The sequence below is a fragment of the Copidosoma floridanum genome, unplaced genomic scaffold (assembly GCF_036245765.1).
Source record: "Copidosoma floridanum isolate Cflo_tuat_1 unplaced genomic scaffold, Cflo_Japanese_pri ptg000002l, whole genome shotgun sequence".
Taxonomy (NCBI): Eukaryota; Metazoa; Arthropoda; class Insecta; order Hymenoptera; family Encyrtidae; genus Copidosoma; species Copidosoma floridanum.
In genome coordinates this window covers 2,437,981-2,465,831 of record NW_028321879.1, presented here as the reverse complement: position 1 = coordinate 2,465,831, position 27,851 = coordinate 2,437,981, and the positions used below count along the sequence as shown (strand labels likewise).

At 33.1% G+C, this 27,851-nt stretch overlaps 1 protein-coding gene across 1 annotated transcript in view; it reads left to right on the top strand.

Moving 5' to 3' along the window:
- RanBPM (Ran-binding protein M) overlaps window positions 1–27,851 on the top strand; it is a 683,537-nt gene continuing 655,686 nt past the window's right edge. The window contains exon 1 of the mRNA XM_089595272.1: window positions 1–660. Within this exon, the coding sequence (XP_089451398.1) occupies window positions 462–660 (199 nt within the window). The 5' untranslated portion in view covers window positions 1–461. The remainder of the gene's footprint in view (window positions 661–27,851) is intronic.

The window sequence follows — 27,851 nt, the reverse complement described above, 5'->3', positions numbered from 1 at the left end:
TAGAAGATTTTCCAATTGTGGTGATAATTGCGACTGGTTTGAAATTTTGACTACTCTTGGGCTTCTGGTCTTGGTCTATGAGTGAACTGACATAACACCCCTCAGTCCCGTCTGCTTTTACGGACATAGATTACATGACTATTTTTTATGTTTACGATATTTTATTTCTGATTATCTAAAACCTAAAACCCATGAACTGCCTTACGCATTGATACTGTATTATTAAGTGAAGAAACAATCATGATAGTCGTGATTATCAATTCAAACTTAAGGTTTATATTAATTAATGTCTGTTATGACAAGTTCAATTAACATCAAAACGTAATCCAAAACAGATGCTTCAAATAATAATTAGAACGTGTTTTCTTCTAAAGATTTCTATCATAATTTTTACTCAAAGATCGAATGTTAAAAGCAATCGTTTGATTATCACTTTTAGTTTTTGTTGAAAAAAATAAATTATGACTGCTCTACATATACACAAGCATTGTTCGGATTTAGATTTAATAAAGAATGACTTAAATCAATCACAAGATCGGCTAAAATTACTTTATCCTATTGTTAATGAAGAAGAAACTCCTTTGCCAAAGTCATGGAGTCCAAAAGACAAATATAACTACATAGGTCTATCTCAGAATAATCTTCGAGTCCATTACAAAGGTAAATAAAAGTAAATTTACTATTTCTAAATGGCAATTCAATTTTAATCTATAATTGTCGTACATAATAATGTTGTATTATACTTATTGTATCATGATTGGTCAGCCAAAACATTAAATACCTTAGAGTTGTCTGTAATTTTGCCTCATTTTTTTATTTGTTCTGATTCTATCATGAAAATGACGGGTGTGTTAGACGAATGAAAAAAGCAAACATACCTTATTACAACAAAATCTGCTGCATACTTTATCCCTTAATTAACATTTTGAGTAACATCAATTCTTGCATTATTTGTTTGTGTTGTACAACAATTCTGCAAAAAACTGACCAGCATTATTTTAAAAACTCTGCACCCTTGTAAAGCAGTGACAGTCATTTCTTTTGACAAATGTCAAGTAAAATGCAATTTATTCAGTGCATTAAATTGATAAATTTGTGAATTATCAATAACTCTTTTAAGAAATAAGATATGTAAATGTTTTTTCTTTTTTAAATTGAAGATAATTGAATGCAGAATAGTGGAAAACTTGAGACAAAAGTATATCTTTACACTGACGATTGTCAACATAACCTCAAAATATTTTCTCAAGTCAACTTAATACATAGCGGATGAGATTTTTTACGGTTTCACAGATACAGGAATATTCTAATGTATTCCATTGGTCTGCATCTCTAATTATAGTTATGTCAAAGTTTTGAGAAATAACGGTCTGTAACCTTAAAATTACTTAAATTTGGTGGCATTATAGTTTTTTACGACTGGTAAGCATGATACAAAGAAAACTGTTTTTGATCCCTGAACTATATTGCTGTCTTCTCTGAGTAAAGACAACAGTTGAATATATGTGAACAGTTAAATAAGAACAACAGTTATATAATTGTTAAAAATTTCGTTTTTGTCAACAAAGCGCTTCAGTGTTTATTTTGTATGATGAGATGTTTATTAAATGTACGTATCAATAATGGATTTTTTTTATTATTGAAAAAAAAAAAATTCAACCGATTCTTAAAATTCAAAAGTAAAGTAAAGTACCACTGTTTTATAAATGATTCAGGATAAATAAAGTTTAGTGCACGATATGAGACTAACATTGTTTTTTTTTTTTTTTTTAATTATTCATTAGTGATAATCATACGGTAAATTTAAAAAATTCGAATTTCAGGGTAATATGTGGTGATTATAAGGTTATGGTTAAATAATTTTGCATTAATTATTCAGCAAAGATAGCAATATAATTTAGGTAATGTAAACGGTTACCCTTGCATCATAATTACCAGTCGTAAAACGCTATAATGCCATTAATTTTTAATAATTTTAAAGTTATTGATTTTCCTTTCTCAAAACATTGAGATAACTATAATTGTGGATGGAGATGCAGAACAAAATAACATATCAGAATATCCTCGTATCCTAAACAACACAAAATAATTACATGGACTGTATATTAAGATAACTCGACAAAATATTTCGAGATTATGTTGACAATCGTAAGCGAGATTGTAACGGTAAAAACATATTTTTGCCTAATATTTGACGAGGATGCGTGATAACATGGATAAAGTAGTATTTTATTTAAAAAAATCCTAATTTTACCGAAAATCGCAATGCCGAATTACACTACATCAAAGTTCTTATAAGTTTTCCAGCATACAAAAATTTTCTACAGCAATTTCTATAGTTTTCCACTATTTTGCGTTCAATTATCTGCAATTAAGAAAAAACATTAAGGTATCTTATTTCCTTAAAGAGTTATTGATTTTGGAAACAAAATCCAAAATCTGACCTTTATTGAGTTAAATCAAGAAAATTTTTGGAGGTTACGTTGTCAATCTTGAGTGGATAAAGTAGTGTTTTATTTATAAAAATCTTAATTTTACCGAAAGTCCTTCAGCCGAATTACACTTTGTCAAGAAAATCAAAGTTCTTATTTTTTCCGCCTAAAAAAAATTTCTATAGCAATTTCTATAGTTTTCCACGATTTTGCATTCAATTATTTTTGTTAAAAATAAGTGCGCCTGGGAAAATAAACACTTTATAACATTTTCTATAATAGGCTTAAATTTATTAATATTAATACTCCCTGAGGCATTTTTCTTCAGCAACGGTTATCTATACACTGAATATATGTATCATCATCAAACATGTATCAATCACAGAACTCGAGAGCTTCTACGCATGCTCGATGCCTTAGCAAATTTTAACTAATTATGTTTTCATTTTAAGTCAATCTTCAATCCTTTCTAAACTTGAAAAATTTAATCCTCCCTAATGCCTTAGTAGAAATGTTTGCTTCATCATTTTCTGAATTCACTTTAACTATACTAAGTATACCGTTTGAAAAATTCTCGTTTACAAAGTGAAAATGTGTTTTGAAATATTTCGAGTTTTTCGTACAGTTACCAAAGTTTAGCAGTACTAAGCGCACCAGAGTGATCTTTAAAAACATTTATTTGTTCATTAAAAATAATTAAGAAATCTTTCAATATTTTTCTTATTCATAAGATTTTGCTTACGCTTTCAGACAACGCCTCATATTCAGCTGCTGTCGAAGATTTTGTTACACTTCCTTGTTTCTTAGATTTTCAATAAATTACATTATTAAACAGCTTTACAATGTTACCAGTAGTTGATTTTCTATCAACTGCATCACTCGCCCAGTCTGCATCCAAAGAACAAGTCAAGATATCTACTTTGAAATTTCTTCCGTACGTTAACTTAATATCTTTTGTTAAATACGGATATTTAAAAATTCTTATTGCATATTTGTAATAAGTTTGATTTGAACAGTTTTGAAATCTACTTTAATAGTTTACGCTATTGATATGTGGTCTTGTTCCTAAGCGTATATATAGAAGTGCTCCTATCATATGTCTGTAGTTATAAATTCAGATGTTGACCGTGCGGGCTCACATTTTAAGGGGGCTCCTTCGCGAAAGTCCTCAAACAGAGATATATTATTTCTTGTAAATAAAAGTCTACTGACTTTAATGGTGGTCTAAATTATATTTCGAATGGGTCAAAATTTTGAGAAATCCGAGCTCAAAGTTGTAACTACTAGCACGTGTTCCTATGGGGCAGCGTGAAAAACAATTTGTTTTCGTTTATAATAAACCTAAATTAAAAGTCCCAGCAGACTGAATATATACGTTTTGTAGATGAAGTCTTCCTCTGTAATATGTTGTATTAAAAATTGTGGATAAAGGACCATTTTAGCAAGATATTTGTGATGGAAATAAATAAATAGTGTCCGGGAGGTCAGGAGGTCACGTGGGTAGCAGACGTACTTGTTCACGACATATATATACCATGTACCTATATATTACATCGCTATACTACACCAACACAGGTGGTCTGGTCTGGTGGTGTACCCTCGTATGCACTAAGACTGGTCAAAACAATAATTAATTTTTCGTACAAAGTTAAACTACACACATAAATATCATTTTTCCCACTTCATACGTTATTAAAAATATCATAATGATTTTCAGACACATTTGTTTATTGAAAAACAAAACTTTATTTTTTGTTTGTCTTTGACCTCAGCAGTAGTCGTAGGAGCCCCCTTAAGTTTTGTTCCATTGGAGTTTCATATAATTTTGCGTTCATTACATCATACTTTTCTGTTTAAGATTCTATATATTTTTCCTGATCTAATGTCATTATACCACTTTTATGATCGTAATCAATATTGATACCAAGACATGTATTAACATCACCTATGTGTTTCATCTTAAATTTATTTGTTAATACCCTTTTAGTTTTTTTAATTTTATTTCGACATTTACTAAATACCAATAAATCATCCACAAAAATAATTACATAAAATGAATTATATCCATCATGTATATAATACAAATAATAATTATTCTCGCTTCTTTTGAAATTTAAACTTTTTAAATATGTATCCAAACACTCATACCATGCTCGAAGGCTCTCTCTCTAACCATGTAATGGTTTTTTTAACCTGCATACTCTGCCTGTTCCATCAATATAACCTTCTGGTTATTTAACATACTCTTTACATTTTACATTCCCATTCAAAAAAGCTGATTCTATATCCATTTGATTAATAATTAGATTATTTTGTAAACAATAAGCCAATAAAATTTTAAGAGTTAGTGTTTTTGCTACAGGTGAATATATGTCGTCAATTTTTTCTTTTTTTCTAAAAACCTATTACAACTAATCTAGCTTTACATCTATTATCTGATTTTTTGGTATACACCCATTAATCTTCTTATCTTCTGGTCTATCTACTAATTCATAAGTTTTATTTTTGATAATGCAATTCATTTCCTTGTCCATGGATTCTTTCCAATTTACACACTCTTTATCGCTTATTGCTTCATTATAATTTTGCGGAGTGTTTGCACTAACATAATTTACGTAAAAACATGTTGCATAATTTTCTGGTTTATACCTTTTTGGTTCTTTACGCGTTCTACTAGACATTCTTATCGTACTATTATTTTTATTTGTAGTTACATTACTCTTTTTAGTTTAAATATTTTTATCAAAAACCGAATCATTATCGCTACTATCATGATTATCATTTTCTTTACTGTAAAAAATTTCATTTTCTTCACAATTAAAACCTACTAATTTAACATCCTCCTCTACAATATCAACATGTCTAGCAATTATAATTTTATTATTTATGAGTACTCTATAACCAACACTTTCATACCCTACTAATATTCTTACTTCTGCTTTTTTATCCTATTTATTATTTCGTTTAACCTCTGGCACTCTTACAAATATTTTACTTCCATACAATTTTTTTTTGTTTAAGTTTGGCTTAACTCCCATCATAATTTTATATGGAGTTTTCCTTTCAAAAGTATTTGCTAAGGCTCTGTTTTTCAAGTAAACTGCCGATTTTACTACTTCTGGCTAAAATTTTTTATTTAGTTTTGCGTCAGATAACAGACACCTTGCTGTATCCATTACTGATCGATTGTATCTTTCTGCAGTTCCACTTAACTCATGCACATATGGAGGGCATGGATCTATTATAATACCTTCATGCTTTGCAAATTCATAAATACTTATGTTTAGGAATTCTTTCCCAGTATCACATCTCAACCTTTTTACTCTTGTCCGTGTCAAGTTTTCTAATTTATTTATATAATCTACTTGATTGTTTATTTTAAACTTCATTATGTATGCTTTACCAATTTTACTGTAATCCTCAACAACAATTAAAAAATATTTATCTTCATTATAACTATCTCTATGAGGCGCATTCAAATCCATATGTAAGATTTCTAAGACATCATTTGCTATACGTCTATCATTATGAAATTTAATATTATGCATTTTATTTTTAATACAAGTGTCACGTTTCAAATAATCATTCTCTCAATTATTAGACAGACCTTCAACTAACTTTTCTGCACACAAAATATTTAAATAATCAAAATTAACAAGGCCTAGTATTCTATGATATTTTTCTTTTTGACTCACATTACATGTTACATCGTATGCCAGTATTTTTTATCTACTATGCTGAAAGTCTTGTATATATCACTCATTTTATATGCTGTAGTAAGCAATTCATTCTTTTCATTAAATATTTTTGCAGTGTTATTTTGTATAATAATTTTATTATATTTTTTTTTTACCCACACTCATTAGATTTTTATCCATTTTTTCAACATAGTAAACGTTTTCATATGGACTTCTTTAATCTTTTTATTTAGTTTGAATAATAGTTTTATATTTTCTATTTTTGTAGCTTTTAAAATTTTTCCATCGCCTATTTTAACATTGATTGGATTTTGTAAATTTATGCATTCGGAAAAATAATTTAAGTTATTAATAATATGATCAGTACAACCACTATCCAAAATCTATTCAGTTTCATTACTACATTTATTCGCTTCGCAATCGGTAAGATTCTGATTCTCATAAATACTTACATTGTCATCTGAAGTTATATAAAATAAGTCTTTGTTTGTACTTTGATTTTTGCTATCGCATCTACCATGATTAGCACTGTTATCTTGATAATGTTGTTGTTGCCAATGTTGATTCTGCCACTATTGATATCTGCCACCACCACGCTGTGCTCTGCCATGGCCTCTGTTATTGTTGTGAAAGTTTTGCTACTGTTGGTTGCCGAACTGACCTCGTCCGCCCCTTGCTGTTGATTACTTCTTCCTCTGTTTACATTTAAAACACCAGTCCACGATTCTCTTTACACGTTTTGTCGTTGATTATAGTGGTTATTATAACATTGATTTTAAAAATGTCCTGGTTTACCACACTTATAACAGTTTTTTTTTTTTTCTTTTCCACTTTGAACACACTTGAATTTTCACTATTATATTTTTTTTGTATGTTTGATCTTTTATCTCGTATATTTTAATTTTGTTTTTAACATATTCAACTGTTTGTTAAACTTCTTTCAAAATGTCTATTAAATCACCATTATGTTCCAATGTGGGAGGTAATGTTCTTAGTAAATAATTAACCTTTTCCTTTTCATTAACCGTTGCTCCAATATTTTTCAATTCAATTACTATCTTTCCAAATTCACTAAAAAAAGTCACTAGATTTTTCAAAATCACTGAATTTGATTTTATCTAATTTATTTCTCACACTTATTTGCAATGCTGTTGATTCTCTTAAGTATAATTTATCTAATTTTTTAACAACATTATACGAGTTTGTTTTCTTATGTTTCAATTCAAATTGATCTACAGTTAATGCACTACATATGTAATTCATCGCTTTCAAACCTTTTTCTTTCCAAGCTGATTCTGTTTCGTTTTGATTTCTTGTTTCTTGCTTAATTACATCTTCACATTTTTCAACCGTAAATACATCGATATTCTCTTTCTCCACAAAATATAATTACTACCATCAAAAATTGGTAACATAAATTTAATATCGTCCGCCATCTTGTCTTCTTCTTTTTTGCTTTCGACTACTTTTAATATACACTGCACGTTTTTAAAAATTTTCTAAAAACTCCTTCCCACGTAGTGTTTGTCTTCCTTTTTTAACTTAAAATTTGCACTGTTTATCTCTTTTAAGATTTTCTCATTTTCAACCTGTTGAGTTCTTTCTTTTCCTTGTATATTTTCCATTTACATATGCTCGAACATCGCATTTACACTTTGTAACGAAGAATGCACAGCTGTTTTCAAATTAAAAATGAAATGCCATGTAGAGAGTAAGACCCCAGGGGTCAAGAGTCGCTCTCTAAATTTAGTTAAGGGATGATTTTTGAGTATGTAAAACAAGATAGTATAAAATGAAAGAAGCTTATTGCAGGAAAAAGCCTTTCGGTAAAAACCTGATTTATTATGTCAAAGGGTTGTACATTAGTAAATCATGGATGAGAATAACAAAATATACTCAAGTAAATTAATATTTGTGTAAGTTTGTGGTGTTTAAAATAATAATTGTACCTTGTCAGGAACTATGGTTGCGATAAATCTGTCGCTTAGATTAATTTAACGTGAACAAGATTGCGAGCAAGGAGCTCGGCTTTTTCGGGTCTGCTGGCCAGGCAGGACCGCTTTTTTCGTTGCCACAAAATATCGTTAATGCCTTGCTGGGAGACGATGTTTGGTCACGATTGACGCAAGCTTGTAGTCGATCTCAATTTTCTTTTTTAGGGTTAAACACGGAGGTTAAAGCGACGTGCGATCAGAGAGAGAGTTTCGCGAGAAGTGAAGTTGTATGCACAAAAAGCCGGAGATTTTTTCATACATTCCGATCGTCTTTTCTTTACATTCTTTTGTCAATTTGCGCGCACGAATCTTATGACTAATCGAACACCGAAATTTTTATTTTTTAAAAGAATGAACTACACAACACACTTCTTTCTAATAAACACGTGCTGAACTTTCTCTCTCATCAAGCCTTTTAATCCTTTTGCATCTCAATAAGTTTTTCACTAAAATACATGTGGAACATATCACTGTACACGTTTTATACTAATCTTTTTAATACTTCACATATTTTTTATGCATTTTTTAATTTTGCACTCTCACTTATAACTCCAAAGAGACATGTGAAAAGTCAAAAAACAAGAACAAAACAGGCAACTCAAACCACGGACTGCCACCATGTTAAAAATAGATGTGCCTGTGCAATTTTCAAATATCGAAAAGTAAGTATTTTGCCGTTATGCCTAATGTACTTTGGTTTAATTTAGTCTCCTTAATCATACTCCACAGCTTTACCGAAAAGATTGGTCAAAAAATTGTTAGAACAACGAAAACGAAACATGTGTATCTCGAAATGCTCAAATTCATTTCCAAAATTTTTCCTGGCTCTGCCTTTACGAAAAGTGGTCTTATTATTACGTTAGCCGCAAGCCAAATTTTTTTTGTGTATAATTGTTATTGGCGTGTTCTTAATATTGATCGGAGCTACTAACAGTGTAATATTAGCTACGGATATTTTCAATAATGTCACAGCAGATAGCGTGCAGCACTGGGAGTTTTTAGTGGCTAAATGGTAGAGCGCTTGTTTGCCAGCTCGGGATCTTCGAGACTCTGATCCGTCATTTACTCCCGGATAACTAGGCGGTGTTTTTTACATGACCTAATCACTAGGATATCATAAATAGGATACTGGTATAATGTCTTCTACCGTAGCAAGCAGATTTGCAGATAATAGTAGAAAATAACAATGCCTCAGAAGAGGGGGAGGGCAGGTAGACGACTCTCTCATAAAAAAATTCGAGGTAGAATCTAAAATCGTCCCATTAATAATTAATAATACAAATAATGAAATATATGTGGCAAATCGAAGTCGTGTATATGTATGTGTTACCCACTGCCATTAAACAAAGCTAGACAAGACTCACGAGACGTGGCATTGTTAGAAGACTTACTTGGCGGCAAATTTTAAATGATGAATAAAAATTTTAATATCTTGAATACATCAACGTCCTATTATTCTAACCCTGAATTTTGTGCGCCTTAAACGTAAACACCTTAATTTCAGTATCTGAAGTAAAATTTCTAGTTAATTAATTAATTGTCAGCAATAAATTAAATAATTTTTTAGTAACAATGTTATTGGAAAAAAGTATTACCACTAAAGTTTGCTGTTTCTTATAATTAATTAAACCCACATTTGATGACATAATTTAGAGCTCAAGGTGAAAAATAAGCTGACAGATGATTAAAATATAACTTTATTTTTCAATCTTTTTAACCGTATGCCATGAATCAAAGATGCAATCAAGAATTTTACTGATTTACGTATTGTTTAATAAAACAGCTGCCTACCATCAATCGTGTAACACAGCTGTAGTATCATCAACATAATCTGATCGATAAGGCAGGAAACTCTAATTATTTTCTGGAGTGCCCTGAATAACAAGCTATAAACCTAAGCCTCATTTAACTCAGCGATTTGGATAGTTTATAATCGTTCGTTACTAATCAATGTTGTAAGTAATAGTTAAATAAGAAATCATTTAATAAAAACAAATTTTAAAATAACGTGTACATTGCTTTTACGATTTTCGTACGCATTTTCATAATAACTAATTATTTATTGTGAAAATTACTTAGTTTTTGTAAAACTATAATTTAGAATGTTTTGATTCCATGAACTCATGACTCCATGAATCATATACTGTATTTTGTAAGAAAATTTATTTTGTTCGATAAATTTATGAACTATTAGTACAAATTAACCTCTGCATACATTCATACATTCACAACATCTTTATATGAGCAACTTTAATTAGAAATTTAGTGAAACCATTGTAAATCACCGTAGTTATAATGTTCAGACTTTGTTTCTATCCAGTACTTTCTAATATGAGAGATACCTAATGTCATCAAGTTTTTTAAAATAAAAATTTAAAAAATAGTATTTTCCTAAAAAGTTATGATATCCCCATAAAAATACCTTTTCACAAAACAAAAAAGATTAGGTAAGTTTGATGTGTTAAGTTAATATTTTGTAAGGAATTTCTGAAGCCTTTACACACTGGCAATGAATAGTATTCTTCGTAATGAATATGTAGCCTTGAAAAGTTCTGAAATCAAAGTTTAAAAACGGTAAAGTTTTTTTTTTTTTTTTTTTGTTGCAACATACATTGTGTATGGTGCAGTTTATGTATAATACTTTTCAGTACTCGTACTTTAACAAAATGAAACTAAGTAATATTGACTTTTGGCTGGTACTTCGTGTAAACCTCACATCAAATAGATTAATGCCTTGCTATGTCGAAAGTATATAAAAATGTTAGGGCAAAAGTCAACATAACTTAGTTTTATTTTGTTAAAGTGCGAGTACTGTACAGTATTATACTAAAACTGCCATACACAAGGTATGTAGCACCAAAAAAAAAAAAAAACTTTGTCGTTTTTATGGGGATCTGAAATACTCTGAATATCATCTGAAAATAAATCTACTTCACTATTTACGTACGTTGTGATACTTCCTACGGTTTAAAATTCTAATTAAAAAAAAATAAATTGATAACTTTTGTGTGTTTAAAAACAAGATTCTAGTTTTTGGTGAAATTTTTTCAGTATTATTAAAAAAAAAAAAAAAAAAAAAAGTTAAGCCCTGGCGAAAAATTGACTATATTCAAACAACATATCAAAAGAAATAAATAACGCATAATGAAATAAAACAAAAAAATTTTTCCAAGATCGTATTTTTGTTAACTTTAACACTGTATAAGATATTGTAAACGAACTATTAAGAAAACTTAATTTAAATTTTTACCGGTGCAAAATTTTTCTGAGAAAGCCAAAAATTGTCTTCATAGTTTGACCCAGATTGCAAATTGATTAATTAATACATCGTTTCATTATGAACGTAATACGAACGATAAAAACATGTCGACGCTTCGGACGAAAACCAGCCCAGTTCAGATTTTTCCATTTAAAATAACATGAAAAAATCTGAATTGGACTGGTTTTCGTACGAGGCGTTGATGTATACTTTTTTTTAGTTAGGTGGTTGTCAAAGATGGCGTACTTTGGAAAGGCAAATTATTGCTGCTGATCTACTTGTTACACACATTACCTCGAGTATTATATAAAGTATAATAATGGGTAAAATAGTTACATCTGTTACGTGGGAATTGTGGAGTTTCGGGGTGTAAGGGGATTGAATACACGTGGAAGAAAGTATATGTTCGTTTATTAGAGTCTCAAGGCGAGAGCAGTCGCGTGCGTGGCGTTAGGTTCGGAGGCTGATCGGAGAGAGAGAGCGGGAGAGCTGATAACGCTCGGGCCCGCCGCCGAAAGGTGATCATCATACTCTGTATCTACTGCTCATGCGCCGTGAGAGGTGAGTCTTGTGCGCGAACTTACAAAAGTTACAGATACTGTACGTCACACGTCCGAGGCCACGCGGTCATCGTCCTCGATGGCCATACTGTTCGTGTGTGCGAGTATATTTGTGTTATGTTGTCTGTGAATTATTTGTGTATACATAATTGTTCTTGTTTGCGCTGCTCTCTTTATATTACTTTTGTATATTTATTATTTATTTAATTATTCTTTTTATTTTTATTTTTATTTATTTATATATATATTTTTTTTTTAAATCTGTACACATCTTATGTATAAACTTTTTTATTTCATCGTCGATCTCAGTGATCATCGCGGATTGGTTGTTAACTGAGCTGGTAGTCTTCTGCCTTCTGATCCTACCCGCTCGCCCAGTAGCACTTGTACCTCTCGTGCATTAACCATGGCCCTCTGGGTTGACAAGTCTTGTAGTACTGAGTTGGTGTTTCCGCGATTCCTCTCCCGTCCGCCTGTAATCATTCTTAAACCTTTAAGTATTATTGGACCCCCCATTTTAAAAATCCAAAAGATCCGGCATGGTTCCAGCCCTGAAACCCAAGATTTGTATTTTTTTTTGTTCATACCGTTTTGATTGCTGATCTCGTAAGTCGTCTGAAGGCCACGCTTACGAGAGAAGTATACTATTTTGGTCTTGTTGTTTCTGATATCTCGTTTTTTTTTTTTTTTTTTTTTTTTTTTTTTTGCTTCTTACTCTATGCGATTTGTTTTTGTTATCCTGCTTTATTCTCTAAGTTCCCTATTATCTAATAATTGGGTTTTTATAACGCATGCTTTCTTGATTTTGTCCACGTGTGTAATTCTTATTTCATTGCCACGTTTCAGTTTTATATTGTGGTTTTTGTAATTTATTCCTACGATTTCGTATGGTCCTTCGTAGTGATCCTCATATTTCTTTCTCGGCTCTTTAAGAACATAGACCATTTCCCCTTCCATGAAAAATCTTGTGTTCAATTTTTTGTCGTAATAATATTTGGACCTGTACTTCGCCTGAACTTGATTCATGGCTGCTATTGTCCTTAGCCGCGTCATTGTTTTTATTACGTCTTCTACATATTCATCATACGTTTGTTCATTCATTGTTTTCTTGAAGCGAGATGGAATTCTGGCTGGGTAGCCCAGCAATACTTCTTGAGGCGCTATCCCCGTTGCTGAGTGTTTTGTCGAATTGTAAGCGCACATACACATGCCCAAATGATCGTCCCAAAAGTCATCTTCATTTACGTACGCCTTTAAATATTCCGTTAATGTATGATGCAATTGTTCTATTGCGCCGTTACTCTGTGGATGGAAGGCTGTTGTTCCCATTTTGTCTATTTTAAATACCCTTGCGAACTCTTCCAACAGTTTGTTTTGGAAATGTGCCCCTCTGTCTGACAGCATTTTCTCTGGGGCGCCAAAGTATGCAATTACTCTGTTTAAAAGTGCTTTTGCTGTTTCTAACACCGTGGCTCTCTTTACTGGTACAAGAATTATATATTTCGTGAGCCAGTCCTGAATTGACAATATGTGACTATTGCCATGAGCCGATGGTTTGTTTATCGGGCCATAAAAATCAATTGATATTTTTTCAAATGGCCTAGCTGGTGTATCTGTTACGACTAGAGCCTGTTTTGTTCTTACTCTAACAAGTTTTTTAGATTGGCATGATTCACAACCTATCACGAACTGGCGTACGTCCGGTCGCATATTTCGCCAGTAATAGTCTTTCGCAATTTTGTTGTAAGTCTGGTTGTAAGAATACCACGAGTCATCCTACCGATGACTCGTGGTATTCTTTGAGTACATCAAATCGTTGCTCCACTGGTGGTACTACTCAATTATTCAAGTACAACACTGCCGATATTTTTGTGTTTTCGAAGGTGTTTTCAAATTGCTCTGCGAAATAGTCCCACTGTGATACGCTTAGTATTGCTAGATCTCGTATAATACCTACTGACGTCAACTTGTTAAACAACATGAGCTGTTTTAAAGACGATATGCATTTCTTAATATCCGATTTTAATCCCGCACTGTCAAAGTGCTCTTTCACGTATAACTGCATTACTGATACTTTTCTTGCTCTAGATAGGAAGACCTCTCCAACCCTCCTATTTTCTTTATTCATGGCTGTTGGATTTATATAACCTTTCTCGTGAAGCGCGTCTATGGCTTCTGTGTCCGGTATATTTTCTGTTATTGTACAGAAGGCTAAGTTGTCAATGTATCTAAATGGGTGTTCATTTATTTTCTTAAGCCTTTGGAATGGTGGTATATCCTTATCTTCCTCTGGCTTCCAGGGTGGTTTTTGTACTGGTAGTCGTGTCCGGCAAGCTCTGTACCTATCTAAACCTGGTATACTTATATTGAATTCGCCATCATCTGTGCTTTCGGCATTATCACCTGCCACCATGTTCGCATTAAGTAACTCCTTTCCATTTTCATTATCGCTAACTTCTTTTTCGTGACTTTCATTGTTTACGTCGTCATCTGATATTTTTGGTGTTTCTTGTTCCGCTATGGGGCTAGGCTCATCCGGTGGTTCCGGTGGAGGTGGTGGCGGATCGCGCTTCTTTGTTATTCGTTTTTCTTTTGATCCAGAATCTGACTCATCACTCGTCTCGTGATCTGTTTTGTTGTCTTCCTTTGTTTTCTTATCAACTCTACCCTTGATTTTCTGTCTCGTATATGGGAACTTGTTTTCATTCCTTTTCCTCAATGTTGCTCGTCTCGCCCCTCGTACTATCTTACTGTCTTTATCATTTGAATTTTTGTATAATTCATCCATTGATTTATAGCGTTTTTGTCCTTTTTCGCAGAGCGCCTGATAGTGCTCCGGCTCATACCGCATGTGCTCATATTCATCTCCTTTTATTCCTGTGTAGTGATGACACATTGGACGTCCATCTCCATTTACGTAGTGCACACATATGTTCTTTTTGAACTCCTGAGAAAAGACAAAAATGCACTCTCCATCCCCAAACTCGTAATCCTTCCTCAAAATTCTCTTAGTGTTTTCCGGGTCGACGCAGTTTTTAATATGTTCAGAATGCAGTAAGATTTTTCTTAGCTGCTTTGCTGTTAAGTCTAGATCGAACAGTACAATAAGACTATAAAACAAGCAATTACCATCGCCCTTTACATCTAATAAATCCCACTCTTTCCATGGCTCTGCACAATTTCCGTCTGATCCACGTTTTTGCTCATTAAGTGCATCGTTTGAAATCAATTGGTTGTTTTTGCTTGATTCTTCATCATTCAAATTATCGAACGCCCCAGACGTCTCACCATGATTTAAGGATAGCCTTTCTCCCTGATTATCCCACGAAAGATTTGCTCCTTCGCTGCTGGTCTTGCCTTCACTTTTCTCTTCCTCACTTTTATCTTCCGTACTTACGGTTCCCTCTTTTTCTTTGTTTCGATCACCTTTTTTACTTGAATCCCTGCTGCTATCTTCTACCTCCCATACATCTATTCTGACTCCTGGTTTTCCCTCTACCTCTCTTTCTCTGATGTCGACAAAAACTTTTTTTTTGAGTCTATCTGTCTTTTTTTGTAACATGCTGGTAAGGTCGTTAAGTTTTTTTGGATCCTTTTTTGCAAAATAGTTAGACTCTTTTTGCCTTTCTCGTCGTGGATTTTCTGATTTTTTTTCTTCCCCGGACGTTCGATCCTCCGAAGTGCTACGACTTTTTGAGCTTCTCTCCCTACTGTCGTCTCTCTCTTTCCCATGCTCTGATCCGTTCAAGCCTATTTCAATTTCCTCCAAATTATTGTATTTAATTTCTGGTCTTTTTTCCCAATTCACTATTATATTTTCTTCAGTCTGTGTGTTTTTTACAGGAGTGACAGAAAAATTCTGTCTAATTCTGTTTAGAGTGTCGAGCTGCCTTTGTCTTTTCTTCCTTTGCTTTTGCCTTGTTTGGTGGTCTATGATGACATAAGGTGTGCTCGTTTTTTGTACCCCTTTTATCCAGCCCTTCTCTTTCTTCATGTGCTCTAATTTATTCTTTAGTGGCCCCTGCGATAAGATTTTCTCTTCAGTTTGTTGTTTTTCCTCAACTTCTTCCGAACACAATTCCACTTCAGTCTTTTTCTTCCTGGGTTTTTTATGTGATGAACCTGAGTCTGATTCCACTACTACCTTCTTTAACTTACCGTCGATCCGTATTTTTGATTTTGCCCTAATTTTGAACATACGCGCTGGTGGGCCATCACTTACTACACCCTCTTCCTTCTCTTGTTCATCTGCCATTTGATACAGTTCTATTCGTGGTAGTTCTGGGTTCTTTTCGCCCTCTTTTACGACTGGATTTCTTGAAAGAGCATCTGGTGCGTTGTTTGAGATACCTGGGCGATAAATTATATCGAAATCGTAACCACGCAACTCTGCCTTTAATCTGTTGAACTGAATGTCGGGTTTTTTGGACGTGTTAAAATGTTTCAACGGCTCGTGATCCGTAACTACCGTGAACTTCCTGCCATACAGATAAGGTCTAAACTGTTCCTTTGCAAAAACTACTGCTAGCAACTCCTTATCATACGTTGGATATCTAAGTTCACTACCCTTGAGGCACCGTGACGCATATTCACATGGTCTATCCTTACCTATCTCTCCCTGACTAAGGATTGCTCCAATGGCATAATCCGACGCATCTGTTGTAACAATGAACGGTTTACTTAAGTCCGGTGCTGTTAATACAGGTTCCGAACATAGCGCATCCACTAGTTTTTTAAAGGCCTCCTCCTCTTTTTCGCCCCATTTAAACTCCGTATTCTTCTTTGTCATTGTAGAGAGTGGTCGCGCTATCTTTGCATAATCTTTTATGAATTTCCTGTAATATCCCGCGAATCCAAGAAACTGCTTAATTTTCCTTGTATTTGACGGTCTTGGATATTCTTTTGCGGCTTCGATCTTCTTCGGGTCCGTCTTTATCTTACCATTTCCAACCACGTGACCAAGGACTTTTGCTTCCTTCTTTAAAAATTGACATTTTTTGGCTCTATGGTCATGTTTGCTTTTGCCAGTCTTTCTATCAATTTTTTAAAGCGTTTTTCATGTTCTTCGAGAGTTGCTGCGAACACCATGATGTCATCCATGTATACTTCAATTTCTCGCCCTTGTAGATCGGCTAGAGCTAACGTTATCGCCCTCAGGAATTTATTTGGTGACTCTGAGCACCCCATTGGCATACGTTTATATTGATAGTGTCCGTCGGGTCTCGAGAATGCAGTTTTATGCGCGTCCTCTTCTTGAATTTTAATCTGGTGGAATCCACTCTTCAAATCAACTACTGTGATGTACTTAGCGGCCGCTAAGTGCTCCAATATGTCGCTTTGAAAGGGTAGTGGGTAACAGCTTCCAACAGTTATTTCGTTCAGCTGTTTGAAATCTGTGACCAGTCGCCACCTTTTCTCGCCGTTTTGTCCTGGCGGTTTAGGCACTATCCATATATTCGAGTTATATGGGGACGTTGACGGTTCTATTATATCCAAATCCATCAATTTTTGAATTTCTCTCCTGATTTTTTCCTTCACCCCTATCCTGGTACCTTGTATAGTACGGTGTTCTGGTCTCCTCACCGCGACCTTTCTTCACCAGCAGCCCCTTTTCTATGTCGTGCCACAATGAACGACACTCTTCTACTTTGTGCCCAATTCGGCCACAATAGTTACACTTGTTTACGTCATCTTCCTTTTTGTTAAATTCTTTTTCCCATCTCTCATAGTTATTGCTGTCTACTCGAGGTGATTTCATAGCCATCATATCCTCGACTTTCAATGCCAATGTAATGGCCTTTGTTAGCGTTATGGGCCTATGCATAGAAACTTCGTGGTTGTACGGGGGATAAAGGCCTAATATATATTGGGTCACTACTTCTTTTTGAATATTTTTCTTAAATTCCTGCCTTAACATTTCAGAAACTTCAAGGTTTGCTTCTTGAAGCCCCATAGCCCTGTTAAACAATTTTTGCATGCGATCTGAGTATTCTTCTACAGATTCCCTATCCCTTTGTCGTTCCGACCTAATTTTTGCCATAACTGTCTCTGTGCTACTGATGGCCCCGTACCTTTCCGTAACCTCCTCGAGAAATTCTTCAATAGACTCAAACTGTGTGATTCTATCATGTAAATGTGCTGCCGCTCGACCTTTTAGCCTGCTGGATAGTGTTGCCAAAAAATATAGGACGTCTCTGTCGTCCACCTGTCGGCCTATTGCCCTTACTACCCTTGTGAACGCCAACAAATTTATTGGGTCCCCTGTAAATATTGGTATTGTTGGGATTATTGTGCTCAATTCTTTAATTGAGTAATTTATATTCCTTTCATACTCCCGGTGATGCGGCGATCTGTGTGTAGATCCACCTGTTGTTTGCTCCCACCTCTCCTGGTTATTTTTAAAATTTTCGAACTCCCGCATCGGTCTAGCTTTCCTTCTATCTCTATTGTGGAATTCTCTTTCATTTTCTCCCCCCTCCCTTTCTGGCCATCTCTGGGGCAACTCTGTCTCCCTTCTCCAATTTCCAAGCTGATTCCTAGCGGGCCCTCTATCTGACTCATCCCCTTCCTCTCCACTATCATCACTACGCAGGGGCTCTATATATGATTCTGAGGCTTCGTTTCCTCCAATTATTTGCTTAGGGCCCTCTTTTTTTTTTATCTCTTAGTACGACCGTCTTCATGCCCTTAAAAATTTTTTCAATTAAGTCTTTTGTTCTTTTGTTCGACTCTTCTAACTCTTTGACCGCTTCGGGATCGTGGCAAAATTGTAACCATAAACTGTCGTCTGTTACGACCTCCGCGTCTGCTAAGCGGTCCACCGCCTCACCTACAACGTTATCAATTTTTCCCGACTGCATTTTGTTTTATTCGCTTGGTTATTTTTTTTTGTGTTTTTTTTTTGTTTGTTTGGTTGTATTTGTTTGTTATGGGCCAATTTAATAAAACTTATCGCCCAGCAGTAATATTATTTACCGTTTATATAAATTTTATCTACCTGGACAGTATTGTAAGCAGTATGATCCAAAGCATTTCCGTCTCCGTAAACAAAGTGTCCAAAGAAAAATATTGCTACCAGAGGGTGCGTGGTGTGATGTAGTTTCGTGTTTTGGCTCTCCCTTGTTTTATTTCCTGACGGTGCCGGCCTCCTGGATGGCTGCTGAGCGCCCACGCTGGTACTTGACACCTGCTCGTTTCTCACGTGTCTCGCCGCGTGTGTCTTCTTAACACTGTATTTTTTTTTCTTTTCTTGTTATTATTCACTGTTTCTTCTTCAAATTCTTTCTTTTTTTTTTTTGTTTCACTTTTCTTTTCACGATAATTCTTTTTATTTCCACTTACACTGCACTGTGGGTGCTTCCCGACGACGAAAGATAACCAAAAAAAAAAATTTTCTATTACTTTGTCGTACACAACTCGCCACACGTCGAGGGCCAAAAATTGGGGGTCGGGTTATCTACAACCTCCTGTTACGTGGGAATTGTGGAGTTTCGGGGTGTAAGGGGATTGAATACACGTGGAAGAAAGTATATGTTCGTTTATTAGAGTCTCAAGGCGAGAGCAGTCGCGTGCGTGGCGTTAGGTTCGGAGGCTGATCGGAGAGAGAGAGAGAGCGGGAGAGCTGATAACGCTCGGGCCCGCCGCCGAAAGGTGATCATCATACTCTGTATCTACTGCTCATGCGCCGTGAGAGGTGAGTCTTGGGCGCGAACTTACAAAGGTTTCAGATACTGTACGTCACACATCTATTTAAAAGTTAATTTTTTAATTTACTTTCTGTATGACTTTATTTAAGGTTTCTAATTTCACAGAAATACAAATGAACATCAATGATCAATAATAAGAATGTGATTGTAGCTCTACGATAAAGATGATGAAATTTACATTTTAAACATAAAATATTTTATTTCAATTGAAAAATATCATGAGAATTTTTTAGTCCATTGATGTATAATAAATATGATAAAAGTGATCGAAAGATATTTCAACACTTACGGTTAAAAAAGGATTTCAAATAATTTTGTTCATACAAAAAAAAACTTTAATAGAATAACGGAAATATCTACGAACAATAAATTATAAATGTGATTGATAACACTTACCGAAATGAAAAGCACCATTTTGTTGCGTATTGTAAACTAATTCATTTCTTACTACCGAAGATTCTATAGGGCAAGACTAGTTTGGCAACCTTATTGGAACAACCCTAATATTGTTCATCGGATAGTTATATACATGACTATTCAGTGTTCTGGATAATAAAAGGAAATCAGTATTAATACTGTTTGAATCTGTAAATTATTTCAGTTGTATTTTACTATGTATTTTACTATGATCTCTATGGTTTTGACAATCTATTAAGTAGAGAAACAATAGTTACGAAAAATGAGGCATCTATTCATGATCCTGCACTGGAATCTATTACACCCGTTATTTGCATGGGTTGTGTTCGATACTGAAAATCTTTATCAGCAATGTTTTTTACCAAATTTAAAAGAATTTTTAACATTATTATTCTCATATTAAGAAATAAACTACAGCAGCTTATCTTTTTTTGTTGAAAAATTTTCAACATTAGTATACTCATATTAAGAGATAAGGTAAAACATCTTATCTTTGATTGTTAGTAACCATTTTTTATTAATGCACAGAGGCGTGCGATACAAAAAAATCACGAGATTAGTTAGACAATTACGCCTGAAAGAATCGTCAATTTACAACAATAATTGTAACATTATGATACTATCGCTGTAGTAAGAAAACTATGCCTGATATAAATCTGATTACTACCAACACTGTACGTAATGATTTTACACGACTGTAGTTTTTCTACAACAGTTCAAGTATTCGATTTACTAGAAAATAGTATTTTTATTATTGGAAATGATTTGTTTTTTCACAAACAATGTAGTAATTTTACGAACTGATTTTTTACTGTACAAGTATACAAGTGATTTTTCCGGCTATACAAGTAGTTTATTATATCTACGCTAATTGCTGTAAATTTTTCATAGATTCGCTTTGCATGATGGTAAATACGTATTACAATAAATTTCATGCAAAAACTTAGGATTCAGCAAAAAAAGTATGATATATTATAAGACAAATATGATACTTTCCTAATCCTCGCCTAAAAATACACCTGCCTTCAATTTTATAACCGTCGTGATCATCTTTCGGAAAATTTGCAGTCAAATCTCAGTGTTTCTCAAAAATAAAAAATTGTGGTCCGAGTTTGTCATCTCGGATAATGAAAGAAAATTTGTGTCTTCAACATTTATATCTTTATAACCAAGAATTTTTGCCCGAGCAATGTAAAGTGTCTCGAGCATGATGCCAAAACTTGAAAATTTATTCTGAGATAGCAGAGAAGTTTTTGATGTCTCAACTTGACCTCTTTGTCTTTAATTTTATATTTTGCACAAAATTTTGTTTTGTATTGTAGGCGAGCCTTTAAAAACATGCTCAAATAAGCAAAGTTTGTGATCCAAGGAATTCAGATGCTCAGAACCTTTTGTAATCGATTTAGCATATTACTATCAAGAACAAAGCTCAACAACATTTTTGTATTCTGATTGCAGAAAATGTGTCTTATTAACAATAAACCTAAAATCATATATTAAAAAAAGGAATAACTACGAATAAATTTTATTCGTGATCTTATTGATTACTAAGATAACCACGTGTCTGTTTTTCAAACGAAACTCGCGTATCGTGATAAATACTCACATAATAGATTAAGACTAGAATTAGTACTTGCTAGATCTTTTGTATGTTAGGTTTGAGAACACAAGAAATACGTTATTTTGGAAAGAAGAAAAAAATTCTTACAAGTTCCTCGGCTATTCCATCAGTGCCTAATTCGACGCAAATTTTGAGTTTTTTTGGCCTACTATAATTTACGGTACAAAAAAGCATTAAGAAAAATTTTAAAAAATTCTGACAGGTCTTGGCCCTTATCGTCGTGGTCCATTCACGGCAAAATGTAAGCCCAGCTGAAGTTGTCTAGGACGTTCCAATCTGATTTTATTTTTTTTTGCCTGCTAGATTTGAGGACACAAAAAATGCGTTATATTGAAAAAAAAAAAAAAAGAAAAAATTCAAATAAATTTTGGATTACAATTTGTTACTATAACGACGAAGTGACTGTTATTCAAACGGAAACATTGTATCGTAATAATGAACATTTCGTAAGTCATGACTAGAATTAGTATTTGCAATTAATTAGTAAAATGAACATTCAGAATTTCATTGCGTCGTCTATGGTTTAAAAAAAAGTAATATATTCATGAAGCCCTATTGATGATAATAGCAGTAACGTATGTATTGGGATTCTAAAAGGTTACATGACTTTAGCGATGTATATATAGCCAATAGGGGAAAAAGTAAGACAGACCTTATGAGTGCAATTATATATTTTTTTTTTTAAACGTTCAACGATTATAATAAGATAAAAGCCTTTGAATAACATGTTTTCAAGGAGATGACGATACCTTAGCTATTTTTTCCCGACTTAATTAGTCTTTTGCAGCTTAAAACTTTCCTCCAAAAGTGCGAAAACGCACATTTAATCTTACCAAAACCCTGCCTGCTCTTCTATATATAGTTGGAAACGGCAGAACTCTGTATACGTTGAATAAGCGTTTTCGCTCTTTCAAAGGAAAGTTTTAAGCTACAAAAGACTAATTGAGTTCGAAAAAAATAGTTAAGGTATTATTATCTTCTCAAAAACATGTTATTGATAAACTTTTATCTTATTAGAATCACTAAACGTGAGAAAAAATAAAAATTGCACCCATAAGGCCTGTTTTATTTTCCCCCCAATTGACTATAGACATACATCGCAAGAGTCACGTTACTTTTTGGAATCCCAATATATTAATTATGTTAAATCGTACACAAGATTTTTTTAAATGACGTGCTTAATCAAGGTCAACTTTATTACTATTCATGAAATTAACGTTTCGTAGGTATATTAACTATATGTTCGAATAGAGAAAAAAAACAAAATCAATTCGTAGTGTGTAAATTAGGTCAACCAACGAGCAATGTTCTTGCTAACTTAGTTGACAGCAAAACAGTAGGCTTGCACGATGATGTTTCATGTTATGATTTCATTTATTAGGAAATAATACGACAGTGCCAATCGCATATTTCTGACAAGTGCGATTGAGATTTTTTCATCAGTGATGATGAAAGTTCGCATCGGCAATAAACGAAACACCAAATACAAGTTGTAGTGTGACGAATAAGTTTACAAAATTTGCAATTAATCCTTTGGAGGATTTTTCAATCAATTTGAATACAATGAAATAATTTGTTAATTACAATTTTTAAATTGGTATACATTACTAGAAGTAGACAATCAATGCGCAAGTAAAAATTATTAATACATATAAAACAATTTGTGCATTCACACATGTAACGTACAGTTTCAATACATAGATGCATTCTTACAACGAGGCTCGTCGTATTATATGTCAGCATATTATGAAACATTCACCTTGAAGCTAATACACACACACGTATATAAGTGACGTATGAGTTCTACTTATAGTATGAGCTTGTGTACATATACAATACGTCTCGTATTAATTTGACAGATCAATTGCGTTTTGAATTATAGTAAGATTCGTCTGTATCAACTCGGGATGTAACATATACAGTAGATATCAAGTTTCGAGTTCTCGCCTGTGACCAGAAACTGAACTCTTGACAGTATTGACCATCAAATTACCGTCACAAGAGTAAACGCTCAATGGCTAAGTAAGCACTCGTCCGGAGGCAAATTCAAATTCAAATTTAAATGTACTAATATCCAGGAACCTAAATTAATGAAAAAAATGTTAAACAAAAGTGTAATAATCGTACATATTCTTTTTGTAGTTGTAATAAATGTCAATTTTTTAATTACTATAAATATTAATTATTGATTGCTTAAAATATTATTCTTTCTTACAAATAAAAAACTATCATAAAACTCAAGTAATTAATCTTCCAAAACTCTGTAACTTCAACCTCATAAGCCTATCTTATATTACCAATGTATGAGGGTTGCATTTATAAATGAATCATTTAAAAATGAATAATTTATCGTATAACAAGAATACAAGCCATTTCCATATTATTCATATGATTTCAATAAGGACAATTGCAAGTTGATGGATAAAATATTATATTAATTATTTATCCAAAATTTTTTATTAAAAGATAAATTGTAACGCAATAATATTACACAAAACATTCCTACCATCCTATATTTTTTAACCAAGTCGTTTTTACGTTCAGAGTTGAATTCATAAGCAAGCGATAAATCATAGTAAAAAATTATCGCTTAATTGTCGTACAATTTAATTCATAAATGAATTATTTATCACATTACAATTAACAGCTATAGTTTTTCTAACAGCAAGCCTATAAATTGACAACATGTCGCTTAATCACAGTACGTTATACAATACTACAGTTTGTTATGTCATAGATATATACCTTACTATTACGTAAAAAGACAGCGTTTGTTCGTATGTTCACAAAAATCTCAAAAACTTCCGAACCAATCGATCCCAAATTTTGACAGAAGTTCAATCACAACTTCGCATGTGTCATTGGCTATTAAAATTGACGATAACTTAAATAGAAATTTTTTTATGCTACTTATAAAAACCTACTGCAAAACAGCTCTGAAAGGGAATTTTAATCTTTGACTGCTAAAGGGCGAATGGTTATTATTTTCAATGTTACTTTACTTTGACTGAGCCGCTTCCGTAATCAATTTGATGTCGTTACTTTAATAAGTAAAAGTTCGTAGTTGGCTACAGTAACGTGCGACACTCACATCAGCATATAGTTGATTTTGAATGATAACACATCTTGTGAAATTTTTATCGTTCCTGAGCGTGTATGGTATAGAAAAAACCGTTTATCTTACTTATATATGAAGCAAAAAGTTTCTTAGACCGTTGTAATCATTATTGAAAAACATTAACAGTCATAAAAGATAAAATACTGCTTTCTGGCGAGTATTTAAAGGGTAGTAGCTTTTTTTGCAAATTAACTCGATTGATAGCATAAATCGACATTCACACATTATAAATACAGATGATTTACAATATCATTGCATCATCTGATAATACAAGTCATCATAAACCATTAAAAACTGAGCTCTTACACCTTTTTTAAGGTCTTAGAATCACACAGCATAAAAAATAAATAAAATAACTAAGATAGTATCTAGTAATCAAGAATATAAAAAATAACAATGATTCAGTAACTTGATCATAATTTTAAATTATGTTATATCAAATAACTGTTATTGTTAACTGAGGCAGACTGCTTTTAGCCTTTATGTTAATTTGCTATTATAAAGTTTTAAAGGACACATGGTATTTAGAATTAGGAGAAATAGGCTTTACTTTCCGCCCTAAGGAATCTTGAAGATTTTTATCAAATTATGAACAGGAAAGTGTCCGAGTGAATGCACTGAATAATGCTCTAAGGAACTGATTAATGTGACAGTCATATCATTTTACTTATGTCTAGATTATCTTTTAACTTGATAACAATTAGTATTAACTTAATATTTAATTAGTAGTATAAAGCTTGCTATAAATGATCGGCTATTTTGAGTCTTAGGATTTTGATCTCCGATATATAATCAGCTCCACCAAGTACTCCTTAATAACAGCTTTTTTTTACTATTTTTTTCTGATTGTCGTTGCTAACACAAATATTATTACATGGATTTTAGCTGCCATCTCATACTTAGTTAACCTGAACCACCTCACTAATCTTAACTTTCAATTGAATAAGTGCGAGAACTCGTAGTTTGATGGTTGTTAAGTAGTTTGGCTGCTTAAATTTTCGTTTTTTTTTTTTTTTTTTTTTTTTTTTCTATTCTTAAAAAGCTTTTATACGGTAAAGTATCTAGTTACCATGGTCTGCCCTGTTACCACGGGGCGTCAGTAATATATCCAAATGAAATAATTATGTCTTAAAATGAGTTGAAATAGTTATTTACGTAACAAGTGCGGAAAAGACGATTACCCGCATGAGTTGTGATTGACTCGCACGAGTGGCCGGAGTTGACGGGAACGAGTGCCAGTTAAGCACACGAGTGCGTAGCACGAGTGTGATCGCACGGCACGAGTTACCGCCACCGGCCACGAGTGCGAGTCTATCACACGAGTACGGGAAGTCGTCCCGCACGAGTTGCGTACAAGTTTTTTTGCAATAAGTGTGCGGAAAATAGGTGTTTTCTGAACTGATATTAGTGTGGAAAACACCTATTTTCCGCACACTATTGCGAAAAAAATTTTTTATCTACTGCTATATTTAATGATAATATAATGAAATTAAAAAAAAAGTGGTTTCATAAAATTAACAGTATTTATGTAATTAAGTAGGTGTGTCTGACTGTTTAAAAAAAACACAAATTCTGCATTAATGTTGTAGATTTCCGCATTGAGAACTACATCGGCGAGAGACTTATATTTTGTAATGAAAAACAAAAATCATGATTGTATCGTTTTTTCTATACAAATACATGATTATTTTTTAAGAAAAAACAAAAAATTTTTATCGAATATTACGAGTTCATTGTTTAAATTAAAAAATGGCAACTAGACCCATCTATCGATCCTTTTATTAATGACCTCGGGCTTGTGATACCAGACGACCTAACCGCAAAAACAGTCATAAATACGAATAACGCCAAAGTTTTGCAAAAGTAACTGAAAAGTATAAAAGAATGGTAAGAGTAAAAAATAAAGAAAAAAGTAAGGAGAAAAGTAAAGTGAAAAAGGGAAAATTTGCTAAAAAAAATCAACGAACTTAAGCAAGAGCAAGATAATATAGCGAAAGAAATTTAATACACGCATAATAATTATTTGATTACCTACCTATTAATTTTCCAACGTTTTATTTGTTTGTTTCATTGGAAATAATTTTACATTACTTACATTCCCATTTTACAGTCATACTATTGTTTTATTTTATCTAAGTATTTTAGTCGTGGTAATTGGGTCACGAAGTCGCGGTAACTAGATCAAACCCCACGGTAACTGATGCATCTGACTTTCATATTTTGAATTCGTTTTATAAAATTACTGTTGTATTTAAAACATTAAAAATTTTTTTTTAAATACCTGAAGGTTACTACCGGTCACGAGGTACTTTACCCTAGCTAAAATCAATTTTTATCAATTTTTTTTATTTGGGCTGTAAAAAATAAAATTATGTTTTCCCAGACACATCTCATTTGTAAATTCAGAAACTTTTATTAAGTGGTTAAGAAAAATCTTTTGCTTGTGCCACAAGAACCAATAGTACCAAAGGCATATAAAAGATGGTCAGTTCATTTTCTGCGGGAACAGTAAAGCTCACGTAAAAATAGAGAAGTCGAGAGCAGTCACTTTATCTTCCGTACGCTTGAGCTGTCTATGAATGTCTATGAATATCACTCGAGGGGTTGTTTTCTTTTTTTAATTATCTCACCTAACGTGTGCATGTATTTTAAAACATAGTCAGGGTATTTCGGAAAAATTTAGAGATAAACACTTAGTTATTTAAGGAGTCTCTTTGAGTATCCTCAAGAATGAGCTTGAACAAACCCACTGAGACCACGTGTAATTATTTTAGACGTATAAAAAATAGACTGCTCATTTCTAGTTGTGCCAGTTATGCTGCCATACAAAGTGATAAAAAGAAAGGCAGTCAATCCTTCTGGCTTGCACACTTTCAAAATGGGGGATATATGGTAGAACTTTATTAATACACATGCTTTATTGGGCCTTCCCCTGTAGAGTTAGATACGAAATGAGTTGAGTGGTCCTTCATAAATAAAAATACGAGATTTTTCATGTTGTTGACTAATTATAGAAGTTTTTGGCTTTGCTAACTTTCTGAGTGAA